We start from the raw sequence: 12571 nt of genomic DNA, 5'->3' as shown, positions 1-12571 counted from the left end.
ATTCAAATCACCAGGAAAGAGAATTTGTATTTTCAGCCCTTTTCCCAGGCAGGGAAAAGAGAAAGGGGGAGTGCACTGTGCTTTGCTTCTGCAACAAAACGAAGCGTGACGGGTTATCGGACTATAAATAGTACGGGAGAGGAGCAGGGGAGAGGGCTGTCAGACCTGGCTAATCCCGGCTGCGCTAAGCCACCTTACGCCCAGCCTCCCAGAAGCTTAAAGCCACAGCGGTGTGCCCAGCTCCGGCCGGCACCTGGAGAAAAGGGTTTCACGGAACACGCGCGGTCCTTGTGGACCATCGAGCTCCATTGTCGTGCCCGATTAGAACTGTTTTCCCTCCTGGAAAATAGTGGCAACCTGTCCTTAAATGTTCAGCTATGTAAAATAAAAGAGACCTGAGCAGGAAAAACCCGGGGGCGGCTCAAGTTTAGCACCTTGTCTCCATCCATCTGGCTTCAGATTCAGGTCCCAGCTGAAACAATTCCCGTACATTCTATTTAGGTTTCATTCCCCCACCCCAAAAATCATCACCAAATGATTTGGGGTGACTCAAGAAAACGGAAACCACCCTGAAGGGACGGGCAGGCTGTGCACATACGTGGCAGGTACCTCTTGCCCCTTTCATCACCACCTCCCCCCCATCCAGCCCCACAGCCCCCGGGTTAGGATTTGATGCTTTAAGCTGTGCTAAAATTCCCATTTGTCCAGCCATAATAATTGAGGTTTGGTTTTGTTTTGTTTTGTTTTTCCAAAGAGGCCCCTCATGGTGTGACTGGGAGAGTGAATAATCCGCAGTGCCGGTAATTTGTATGTATCTGGGATGCGAACGCCCCAGGCTGCCTGCCTGGATTTGCCTTCGTGCTGGGGGTGTTTCTTCCCGCGAGTAACGCGTTCAGCTAACTGAGTGCTTGTGGGTTTGTCTCCATAAAACGCATCAGGTCTCCTCTGAAGGTGGGGTTTGGGCAGAGCAGACGGCAGCCAGGAGGGATGCCCGCCCTGACGTTGCCCCAGAAGCCCTGCCCTCGCCAGGGAAAAGCCGGGGCTGGACATGGGAATGGCTATAAATCGCTATTTTTTTCCTTCTTCCCGGGTAAAGCAATAGCGATATTTTCCCTGAAAAGCAGAAATGCAGGGCTTCATGGTGGCCTCATGCAACAGCCGTCGGAAAAACAGACCAGAGGTGTGTAGGGCAGCAGTTGTCCTCTAAAGGGCAGCTTTATGCAAGGAGTGAACGCTGTTAAATTTCCTTCTTCCCATGCTCAGGCTTCCAGCTCCATCCACACCAGTTTTGGAGGCTTTGCAGAGGCTTTGCACCCAGAGGGTTTGGCATTTACCGTCTGCTGGAAGCGGACAAGCTCAAAACACCAAGACGTTGGCCATCCTCTCCTCGTCTATATAACACCCATCCCACGGCAATCCTGAGTGCCGGTGCTGGGGCACAGGAAACAGGCGTTCCCATTTCAGTTAAACCCCAGCTTATCTGGGGTTAAGATGCGATGGGATTCCCCGCTGCATCTCCCAAAGGTTTCTCGAGCTTGTTTACGTGGGGTTGGCTTTGAGGTCAACCTTTCCAGGCCCCCGCGTTGACGTGTCGTGCCTCTCTCTGTGTGTTTGCCTGGCAGCACTCCAGGCCCAAGGCACCAAACAGGAGATGACTTCATGAAATCTTTAATGCAAGCAGGTTTTTCAGCTCCTGCTGTAGGCCTGGAGAGGGGAGACGAAGACCGGAATGATGGGACAGACAGGCAGAGGAAGGAGGAGGAGGGCAGTATTTTGAGGTCCTGCACTCAGCGCGTGCTGCTGATACCTTTAAATTGGAGCCAGGGGGTTAAAAATAAACTTTGGAAGTGATAACAAGATGCCCAAGCCCTCCAGCCACCCGGCCAGCTGGGGACGGTGTCTGGTGTCACCCCTGATGGGACAGCAGTGTACCTTGTGTGAGGCGGGCTGCACCATGCTGCACCCAAGGACCCACCATCGTGCTCACACGGCTGGGACGTGCCCCCTGGGGTTTCAGTGTAGCCAAAGCCATCGGTTGCCCAAGGCGATCCAAGGTAGCAATGCTGAAGGAATAATGCTTAAAGGCCTTTAAAATTGTCCCCATCCATCCTGGGCATAGGTGGTAGCACATGGGTCCAGGCGTGCCATGGGGATGCTCCTCCAGAAACACCTTTTCTACCAAACGGCTGAGCTGCGGGGTAGAGACCGGGAAATCCCAGACTGGTGAGAGCTGGAAGGGCCCTCTGGAGCTCCCCCAGTGCCATCCTCCGCCAGAGCAGGGGCACCTCCAGGCGGGTTTGGAATGGCTCCAGAGGGGGAGACTCCCCCCCTCTCTGGGCAGCTGTGCCAGTGCTCTGCCGCCCGTACGGGAGAGAAGTCCCTCCTTAGGTTGAGATGGAACTGCCGGGTCAAGTTTGTGCCCGTTCCCTCTTGTCCTGTCACTGGGCACCACTGGAAAAAGACTGTTCCCATCCCCTAGCACCCTCCCTTTGGGGATTTATCAGCATTGATAAGATCCCCCCTCAGTCTTCTCTTCTCCAGACTGAAAAGCCCCACGGCCCTCAGCCTTTCCTCATCAAAAAGATGCTCCAGTCCCCTCATCATCTTTGTAGCCCTTTGCTGGACCCTCCCCAGCATTTCCCTGTCCTTCTTGAACCGAGGAGCCCACTCAGTCTTCTCTTCTCCAGTCTTCTCAGGATCCCCCTTCAGTCTTCTCTTCTCCAGACTAAAAAGCCCCACGTCCCTCAGCCTTTCCTCGTAAGAGAGATGCAACCCCTCCACCCTCGGGCAGCCACACTCCATCACTGGTGTTTGTAGACATTCACCCCTAAACCCCAGCTCTGCCGTGGAAAACCTCCGGGGCCATGGGTGCTGAGGCAGCTTCCCCGTCAGCTCCCGGTGCCCACGAGCACCCGGGAGCGCAGCACAACAGCTTCTCATTTTAAACACTTTAATAACGGCCGGACATCATACCATCACGGGGTGAAATTCTCCCTCTGGTGGTAACTTAATGACCTTAATAATTCTCCATCCTTTATTAAAATACGGCGCGCAAGCAGCACGTGTTGCTAAGGCTTCGCGTTTAGACTGGAAAGCGATGCAGAGCTGTCCCCAGGGTGCCGGGGCCGTCGGGGCAGCGCGGGGAGCGGGGGAAGACCGGACCACCCCCGGCTGCATTACCTGACCCCGTCGGTGACACCTTCAGCTGCGAATCCTGTTGCAGCGACGCAGGGCAGCAACACCTCCGCGTGTGGCGTAAATCCCCGATGAGCTGGGAGCCCCACGCAGCCCAGGGACCCATCCACCACCTTTCGCCCTCCAGCCGGTTCCGCCGGTGCCGGTACAGAGGTCAGCCTGGGCGGCTGGGCTGATTTTTAATCCCTTTCCTTAAGAAATCACACCACACATGTAACCCGTACCTCGATGTCCCCAGCTCACAGGCTCTTGGCCCAAATTCAGCCAGGTTGAGAGGGCGGTGGTGGTCTCAGAGCTAAAATGATCAGAAACTCATCCCTGTGGGATGCAGCTCCTGCTGCACCCTCCAACACCGTTCCTTCGTCCCACCCCTCCGGGCTCAGCAGCACCCAGGGGTTATAGGACACCCTTGGGTGCACATCCCCAGGTCAAATGCAGCAGCTCCTCACCTAAATTTGGATTTCCTCTGAAGATTTTAACTTCTGCGCTGCTCCTCACCCTCCCCACTGTCATTTTAATATTGCTACTCTATTTCTTCCGCGTCTCTGAGATGCCACTGGCAGAGAATCCTAGAATGGTTTGGGTTGGAAGGGACCTCGAAGATCACCCAGTGCCACCCCCCTGCCCTGGGCAGGGACACCTCCCCCCAGCCCAGGTTGCTCCCAGCCCCGTCCAACCCGGCCTTGAACACCTCTGGGGATGGGGCAGCCACAGCTTCTCGGGGCAACCTGTGCCAGGGGCTCAGAGTGAAAAATTTCTTCCTGATATCTAATCTAAATCTCCCCTCTTTCTGGTTTGAACCCATTCCTCCTCGTCCTACAGCTCCACTCCCTGATCAGGGGTCCCTCCCCAGCTCTGCTGTAGCCCCTTTAGGGACTGGAAGGCCGCAATAAAGTCTCCCCGGAGCCTTTTCTTCTCCAGGCTGAAGAGGATAAAACTGCTCAATCTGAGCTGCTGTCCATGTGGGAAGCAGCCAGGATGAACGTTTCTACGCTCTGAATTTTTTTTTAACACCAGGGGAGGAGAAAAAACCACCACTTCAAATGCATCTCTTTAGGAACACCCTGACATTTCCGACGCCCGGATGTAGCATCTGCAGGGGCTGCCAGAAGCTGATCCCGTAAATCTCCCCGGGTGCCGAGGAGGGGACAGAGACCCTGATTAGGTCAAGCCCAGGTGAGATAAGACACCTCTGCCCTCTGGTTCAATGCTGTTTGCAGGATGCTGGGTTGCTCCTGGACCACACTGGTTTTACAGCAAGGGCGTCTGGTGCCGTATCAACCTACAACACATCGATGCGTTTGTTTTGCAGCCGTGCACGTCTCCGAGGTAGGAAAAGCCTACATTAACCGTGGGGATGGCTTTTCTTATTAAACCAGGGCCACTGAGCGAGAAGAGCCCTGGCCGCCCGTATCTTCTGATTGCTTTAGTCAAAGGGCTGTTCATGGAGATACCCGGCTAACAGCGTAAGCCTTGGATGCATCCAGAGGGAGAAATAAGGATCAGGGAACTGAATGAGAAAATTTGTTGCTGAACCAACTCCCATCAAAGCCCAAGGGTTTATATTAGTGCGGAATTTGTTTGCATATGATGGGAGTGAAATCTCCCCCGATCCCACGAAGGAGATGTTGGTCTAAGAGTTTTCTGTAGAGAGATGGATCCTGCTCAGCGCCGCTGCTGGTGTCTGCAAGATGATTTTCTGGTTTTCCCAGAGGAACAGATGAGCCAACAGTCAGGAACTCGTGGAACCAAGTTCACCTAAAGCCTCTGGATGACAGAAAGCAGTGGACGTCTCTCTTCACTGCCTTTCCCAGATTGGAGACATCCCTTTTGCATAGGCAAATCAGGCAGTTTGTGACTTTCTACCTAATTTTGTCCCCAATATGCATATTTGCAGATCAGACTCAGAATTTTGGGAAATCAGCCCTGGATGCCTTGCACCCCTTGGCACAAACTGCAGGTGAGGGCAGCAGAGCTGCTCCCATCACGGCGGGGACAGTGGTGCATGCCCTGATCTGCCTTTGGTTTATTCTCCTGCCAAGGTGGCCCTTGGCTCACTTTGCTGCATATATCCCAGAAAGGCAGAGCGCAATTTCCAGCCGACAGGTAAAATAAGTTGCTCAAGTGTTGTGCTTAAGGGAAGTCTCCCCTTGAACTTCCACGACATCCTTTTTTTCCCCGATTTAAACATGTGCGGGCAGGGGAAGATGCTCCGGCATCTCTGTCCGACCACGGCGCGACGGCGGGTTTGAGTTCCCAGCCGCTCTTGCCCTGACCCCTGTGAGGCTGCAAAGGGCAGAGAGGAGACGATGGCCCTCATTAGTGTCCGGGGTGAATATTTTGGCTATTTTTTATCCATAGGTGGCAGCAGCTGCCTGCACTGGGCAGACACTGCCCGGATCCCAAACCTGGCACTGAGCGACACAGCCGGGAAAATGCAGCGCAGGAGGAGGAGGATGACGAGGAGGAGGAGGAAGATGACGAGGAAGAGGGCAGAGCCTGAGCACAGGTCATGCCTGCTTCCTCCTCAACAGGGGGATAATTAAGCAAAACCCTCAGCGGTGCAGGATCAGGCCCTGCAGCACTCAAGTCTGCATTTCTCCTGCGCCGGGAGCGAGCGCTGCCTTCCTACCCGGGATGAAAATTGCTGCGTCCTCCGGCGCAGGGGGGTGGGAAAGGGGCTGCTGAGCAACTTTCTCACCATTGACCAAATTCCCGAAGCCACCGGGATGTCCCATCCCCAGAGGGAATCTGGCAGCAGAGTTAAGCTTCATCGGTGGGGCACTGGGGTTCCCCATCGTCCCCAGGGTTAGCGAACGCCCGTCTGCGATGTCCCACGAGGGCCGGCGGAGTCCAGAGAGAGGCAGCAGCTCCTTCAGCTCCGCAGCCTTTGCTGGCTTCCAGATGTTTCTGCCAAGTATAAAATGGGACAAGAAAGGCTATTTGCCAACGGCACGCACAACCAGCAGATAACAAAAGCCAGTCGCCAGCTGTAACACGGAGCCCAGAGAGCCAGATTATAAAAAAAAAAAAAAAAGGAAAACACAGAAACCTTGCTCAAAAGCAAACTGTAAGGAGAGTTGCAGTCAACTCAGAGGTTTTAATTAGCAGAAAATCGAAGAGAAAATCTATCCAAATCTTATCATCTGCTTGCTTTTAAAACAACTGCTTCTTGATCAATACAAATGAAATCTATCTTCCTCTCCTCAACACACCCAGGGCAGGCTTCGTCCTGGGAAACCAGACTGGATGCTCCATCAATCCCCCCCGGCTGCTCCCTCCCACCGGCGCTGCTCCCGCGGCATCATTGAGGCGAAACGGATTTGGCTTTTGGGCTGCAGAGCAGACCAAGAACGTTTCGCTGGAGACCGTAATCCATCCGCACGAGGAGACTGATGTCCCCGGACCCAGCGAAGCCCCGATTCATCCCCCACGGCTATGGGTGCAGGATCGCATCCCCGGCGCTGTCTGCTTAATGAGCTGATCCTTTAAAAAGCAGCCCCAAACGTGGGTGTAAGTGGTGTCGCTGCACAAAGGGACTGGGAAGTGTTTGTTCATCTCTGCTCTATCATTAATTAAAGCAATTAGCCCACTCAGGCTCGCTGGGGTACAAAGCCATCCCGTACCCCGCTGGGAAGAATATATTCCATTATAGAATATAATCTCTCTATCAATACACTCTTAGTGCTCTGTAGATTATTAGAGGGACTCAGAGTACAGCGATACATCTCTCAGGAAGGAATTGTGGAGGAATCTGAGAAATGACACAGCTTCACTAAAACAAAAGTGACTTTTCAGGTCTGAAGCGCCCAATTTTTAGCCTATCTTTCCCTTCTGGGACAGCAAAATCTGCCGAGTTCGTGTCCTGGGGCTCTTTGTGTTCTGCAGCAGGCAGGGCTGGGAGCAAATGGTCCCGGCAGGGCTGGCCTGGGGGTCCCAGGGACCCCAAAATCAAACCACTCATCAAACCTGGTCATGAGGCACAAAAGCAAAGCTGGAAAACAACCACGTGGCTGTTTAAACTGTCCGTTGGTATTTGTATATTCAAAGTCCATCGCAGCCTTTAGCCAGCTCCTGCCCTGGAAAGCGCTGAGTCAGTATCATCAACGGGGAAACTGAGGCACGGCTGGAGCAACCTGGTCCCCAGCTGGATCACGCATGCTCTCGTGTCGGTCCTTAGACCTCCGGGGTAAATAAAGTAATTAATTGGGTTTTTTTATTATTATTTATTTAAGGTTTATTAACCTCTAGGGTAAATAAACAATTTATTTACAGCCTTGTGGTGCCAAGGCTTTCCCCGAAGCTGTCCCGGCCGATTTCCTGGGAGCGTCCATAGGAACTGTGCACGGGGGCAGGCGCCTGTCCCAGCGGCGATGGCAGGAGTGTTGCCGCGGTGCCATGGGCCAGGTGGGGGGGAACTGGGGACACGGGTGACCTGGGGTGTCCCCACAGCAGGAGGGAGGGGGGGGGTTGAAAAACACAGCCTGAAGGGCAACTTGGCCCTTCTGCACGTGGGGAGATCGACGCCCTCCTGGGGCAACCCAGTGCTGCCCCTCTGGAAAAGGGCTGCGCGTCCCCTCTGCTTAACAAGTAACTCCCGCTTAATAATAAAAATCACAGACTGGGGGAGGAATGAACGCCACTGCATGAAGAACTCGCGCCACAACCGCCCCAGGATGGGATATGAGCTCCCTCCTCATGTCTTTAGCCTAAAATGGCCTAAACCGGCTAAAGCATCACCCCCCAAAAATGTTGTTTCCCACAGCTGCCCTCAAACTGCAAGTTTTTCCTGCAAACCAACCCTGAGCATGCCAGGCTGCAGCACTCTGCCTTAAAGTATTCCTGAATTTGGGAGAGAGAAACAACGACTAACGCTCACGCAGCAAATACCAAACTGCCTTTGTGGAGATACCGCGAGGCTCCTGCGTCTCCCCAGAGCGCTGTTTTGACACTTAAAATTGGGTTCACTTTCCTACTTCCATTCCACCCCGAAAGCAATTTTCTCTAAAGTTCCTGTTTTCCTCTTACGTCGATACGGCATCGCCGCGGCTCTCTGGGACTCGCGCCCTGTGATACCGGTGGTTGACAGAACAGCAGCTATACAGCGTGTTATAGCGGGACGCAAATACGGGGCAGTATTTCCGCTTGGCTTGTACTTAGGCCTTACTGCAGGCTTTTTCCTCTAAAATAGAGTCTTTTCCCCTAAAATTGATACAGCCCAGCCAGCTCGGAATCCCTGCAAATACACATTTATCTGTTTATTTATTTACACGCTAATTTTAAAGCCCGCCCCCCCCCGGAGTAACTCGCATCCCTGCCGGTGCTCGGCGCTGCGCACCCGCTGCCGCCGCAGGCCCCGCCCCTCGCGGGGAAGGGGCGTGCCCGACCGCGCCCCCTATCCCGATTGGCGGCGCGGCTGGCGGAGGGGGCGTGGCCAGAGGGGATATAAGGGCGGGGCGGGGGGCGGAGCCGGCAGCGCCGCGGCTCAGGCCGTGCGGTGCGAACCGGACGCGGACGCTGCGTTCCCCGGGCGGCGCCGCCGCCGCCCCGCGGCCCTAGTGCCCGCCCGCCGGACCCCCCCTTCCCCATCCCCCTCCGCCGCCCAGCCCAGGTGCGCCGCGAACGGGAGTCGGTTGTGGGGGGGGTGGTGTAACGGGGCGGCCCGTAGTAATCTGGGAGGGGAGTGGTGGTGGTGGTTGCTTTGGGAAGGGTCAGCTGCAAGGCTGCACCTAGTCCCTTTTGGGGTGAAATTTCTGGGAGGCGGCTCTGTGCCTCAGTTTCCCCACGAAGGCTTAGCATATTAACGGGGCCGTGGGTGCGGGGAGGACATTCTGTAAGCAGGACACCCAACGAGTGGGTGTATCGGTAGAGCAGGGAAAGCTTCATCAGGAGCTGGGGAGGAGCTGGACGCCCCCGGGGGGTGGTGGGGGTCCCTCCCCCCGCTCCCGGCTGACAGTCCGGGTCGGTGCTTTTGCTGTTCCGCCGGATGGCGGGGGGGGGGGGGGGAGGGGACGGGACACTGTGGCTCATACTGGCAGGTGGCAACTTCGGCTGTTTGAGCCTTTTTGGAATTTGCTTGAAGAAGAGGAGGGTCAGACCGCGGGGCGTGGGAAGAGTCGCCACCTTAACCAGGGGGGTGCTTTGTACCAGGAGGAGAAAAATACCCCTCCAACTCAGAACTGGGCATGTTGTGGGCCAGGGAGAGCAATTTTCTCGCCCGGGGGGAGGGGATGCGTTGTGCAGGGCTGCGAGGTTTGCCCCCACCCCCCCCCGCCCGGCGCGGGGGTGGCGGAGGTGGGGACAGGTCGGGGCTGGGACCCCTCGCAGGGGACCCCTCGGTGCGTGCCCCGAGCTGAACACTCCTCTGCTACTTACGCAATCTCCGCTTGAGATGTCGTAACTCCCAACTGCTGACCCGGGGAGTGGGAACAGGATTTCTGCGTGGAAGGAAGAAACCGCCCGTGTGGGGTTGGGGGAAGGCGCTGTGCGGACCTGCCAGGCCTGTGCTCTCCACGAGCTGTCGTTTTGGGGGGAGTTATTTTGGTTTTGTACCTAGCGCGTAGCTCTGCAGGTTTAAACCATGTGTGGCACCACGAGCACTGACCTCCGTCCCCAGTGCGGGGCCGCCGCGGTGGGGTGCACCTCAAATCTCTTGGGGGGGGGGGGGGGGACATGCTGGGAGGGTTCAGACTCTCGCAGCTTTCTCGTGCTGGTTGGGGCGGGGGACCGCGTTGAGACCCCTCCGCAGTGACGGCTGCTGCCCCTTTTCTGGCAGGTTTTAGATCTGCACAAGAACCAAGATCGAGAACCATGGCGTCCATCCCATCCAGCGGCTCGCTCATGGCGACGCACAACTACTACAGAAGTAAGGACGCGCGCTGGGGGCCGGGGGGGGGGGCTCGGGGCAGTGGGCCAGTGGGCACGACGCTCTGCCAGGCTGGAGGGGACGGTGGCTCCGGCAGAGGCGAAGCTGAGCCCGGGGGTGAGCTTGCAGCCCAAGCCCCGAGGAGAGCTCCTTGCTGAGAAAGGAGGGTGGCCCCCAGCCCCCCCCCCCCCCCCCCCCTCCTGCTGCTGCTCGGACCCTCCGCGGGGCCACCGCAGCCCCTGCCCAGTTGTACCAGCTGGAGGTGGGTCTCGCAAACTCCTTCGCCTGTTGGTAAGGTGAGGGGGAGGTGGCGGCTTCGAATGCATCTTGCGCTGTTGCTGTGGAAATGAGTTGCAAAACCAGTCTGGGTAATGGTAGCTACCGGTACCTCTGCAGGGGAGAGGCTTTCCGGTTTAATGGATTGCCTGAACCAGGGGGAATTAAAAGTATTCCCCTTGAGCTGAAACTAGGAACAGGCTTGTAGCAGTTGGACTAAAACTGCGTGGATTATATGCGGGAATCTGCATCTTCTTGGCTTCAAGTCACCTGCAAAGGCCTCCCAAATGTTGCACGCAGAGGCAAAGCCATTCAGTAATGTCCTTGGGGTTGCACGTGTTTTCCTGCAGAGGGGTTCAGGTGCTTTTCTGCTCCCCGCTCTTGGCCAGCTTGTAATCTTGCCAGTATATTTCCTTCCTGGTGGTTTTTATTGACTTAGCGCTAAAGCTGGGCGAGTACTGGACGAGACAGTGGTGGGACTGGGCTGTGTCGCCCACATCAAGGCTGTGCTCTGCTTTTCATGGCACGACCGAGGAGCGGTGGTGGCTCTGATGGCTGTGATTTCTCCACAGGGCGCCTGAGCTCCACATCCAGCAACAGCTCCTGCGGCAGCTCGGAGTACTCTGGGGAGGTCATCCCCCACCCCCCAGGTAAGTGCCCCCCTGTCCTGGCTCAGGGCTGCGGGGGGATTCTGCTACCGGCCCTTCCAGTGCAAATCTTACTGGAGGTGACCCAGCCTCTCCTCTGGGATGAGACTGGGGTGGTAGTGGGGCCACCGGGGTTGCACTGACCTGGACCTCCCCTGGCACACGCTGTCCCCCAGGTCTGCCCAAGTCCGACCCCGGCCACTGGTGGGCCAGCTTCTTCTTTGGGAAGACGACTCACCCGGCCATGACAACCGTGTCGGAGTCCCCGGAGAGGTGAGTGCTCTCCTCGGGTGAGATGATGCAGGAGAGTGCCAATGCAGCTCCACCTCTGGAGCCCTCAACATAAGAAGGATGTGGACCTGTTGGAGTGGGTCCAGAGGATGGCCACGAAGATGCTCAGGGGCTGGAGCCCCTCTGCTGGGAGGACAGGCTGAGAGAGTTGGGGGTGTTCAGTCTGGAGAAGAGAAGGCTCCGGGGAGACCTTAGAGCCCCTTCTAGTGCCTAAAGGGGCTCCAGGAGAGCTGGAGGGGGACTTTTTACAAGGGCATGGAGTGATAGGACGAGGGGGAATGGCTTCAAACTGGAAGAGGGGAGATTTAGATTAGATATTGGGAAGAAATGTTTCCCTGTGAGGGCGGTGAGCCCTTGGTGCAGGGTGCCCCGAGAGGCTGCGGCTGCCCCATCCCTGGAGGTGCTCAAGGCCGGGTTGGACGGGGCTGGGAGCAACCTGGGCTGGGGGGAGGTGTCCCTGCCCAGGGCAGGGGATAGAACAAGATGATCTTTGAGGTCCCTTCCAGCCCAAACTATTCTATGATGCTATGATGCAGCACTTGGGGCAGTGAGGAACATTCCTGCTGCATCTCCCGAGGTGCATCCTGACCCAATGGTGGCATCTTCATGCCCAGGGCACCCACTCCATTGCTGCAAAAATAAAAGCATAGCGACAACGCAACGCCCCGGCGCCGGCCTCACCCTTTCTCTGCTCTGTCTTGCAGCTTGGGAACGCTGCGGGTGACAACAGGACCAATGGCATGTGGCTTCGTGCCGGCCCCAGGAGCGGGACGGCGGCGCCACGCCAGCGAGCCCTCGGGCTCCGGGCCCTCGGCATGAGCGGGTCGGCGGCTGTTCCCCATGCCGGCGGGCACAGCCCCTTCTCCCCCCACCCCCCGCCTCCCCGTAGAGTAGGCAGGCTGCTCCGAGGCAAAGGTGCTGTTTGGTAATAAAAAAGCGCCGCAACCCCCCGATGATTCCCACACCAGCCTTTTTACTCTTTCTTACTGCAACTACGCCCTTTCTGCGCAGACTCGGTGACACGTTTTATTTACCTTGTACTTGTACAATGGCAACTAATAAAGTCGAGCAGCCTTTTAAAGCCCTGCGGGTTGTTTTTCATCCGGGGTGGGAGGGCAGAGTGGTGCTGGGGACGTCGGTGGGGCCGGATGGGGACAGGGCACAGCGTCCCACCGCAGCGCTTCCAGCAGGGTCCGGTAACGCCGGCTGGCACGGTGGTGCTGGTGACTCACTGGTGCGTGTGTGTTTGGCACGGGAGCGAGATCTGGCTGGGCGGTGGCGGTGCTGCGAGCGCCTT

The 12571-nt window shown here is 56.7% G+C and overlaps 1 protein-coding gene across 1 annotated transcript; it reads left to right on the top strand.

The window, feature by feature from the left end:
- The first annotated feature begins 8673 nt into the window (after nt 1–8673).
- Nucleotides 8674–12355, top strand: PPDPF (pancreatic progenitor cell differentiation and proliferation factor). The gene is made up of 5 exons (XM_082491259.1): nt 8674–8806; nt 9971–10060; nt 10909–10986; nt 11160–11256; nt 11979–12355. The coding sequence occupies exons 2-5, from the start codon at nt 10006–10008 to the stop codon at nt 12091–12093; spliced, it is 345 nt and encodes a 114-aa protein (XP_082347385.1). The 5' UTR covers nt 8674–8806; nt 9971–10005; the 3' UTR covers nt 12094–12355.
- Nucleotides 12356–12571: the final 216 nt, after the last annotated feature.

The sequence above is a fragment of the Vanellus vanellus genome (assembly GCF_965231255.1).
Source record: "Vanellus vanellus genome assembly, chromosome: 15".
Lineage (NCBI taxonomy): Eukaryota > Metazoa > Chordata > Aves > Charadriiformes > Charadriidae > Vanellus > Vanellus vanellus.
This window is presented reverse-complemented; position numbering and strand designations above follow the sequence as displayed.

Excerpts from the sequence above, each read along its gene's own strand:
- PPDPF (XM_082491259.1), top strand. The coding sequence starts at position 10,006 with ATGGCGTCCATCCCATCCAGCGGCTCGCTCATGGCGACGCACAACTAC. Across the intron at positions 10,061-10,908 it reads GACGCACAACTACTACAGAA|GGCGCCTGAGCTCCACATCC; the intron begins GTAAGGACGCGC and ends ATTTCTCCACAG. Across the intron at positions 10,987-11,159 it reads GGTCATCCCCCACCCCCCAG|GTCTGCCCAAGTCCGACCCC; the intron begins GTAAGTGCCCCC and ends GCTGTCCCCCAG.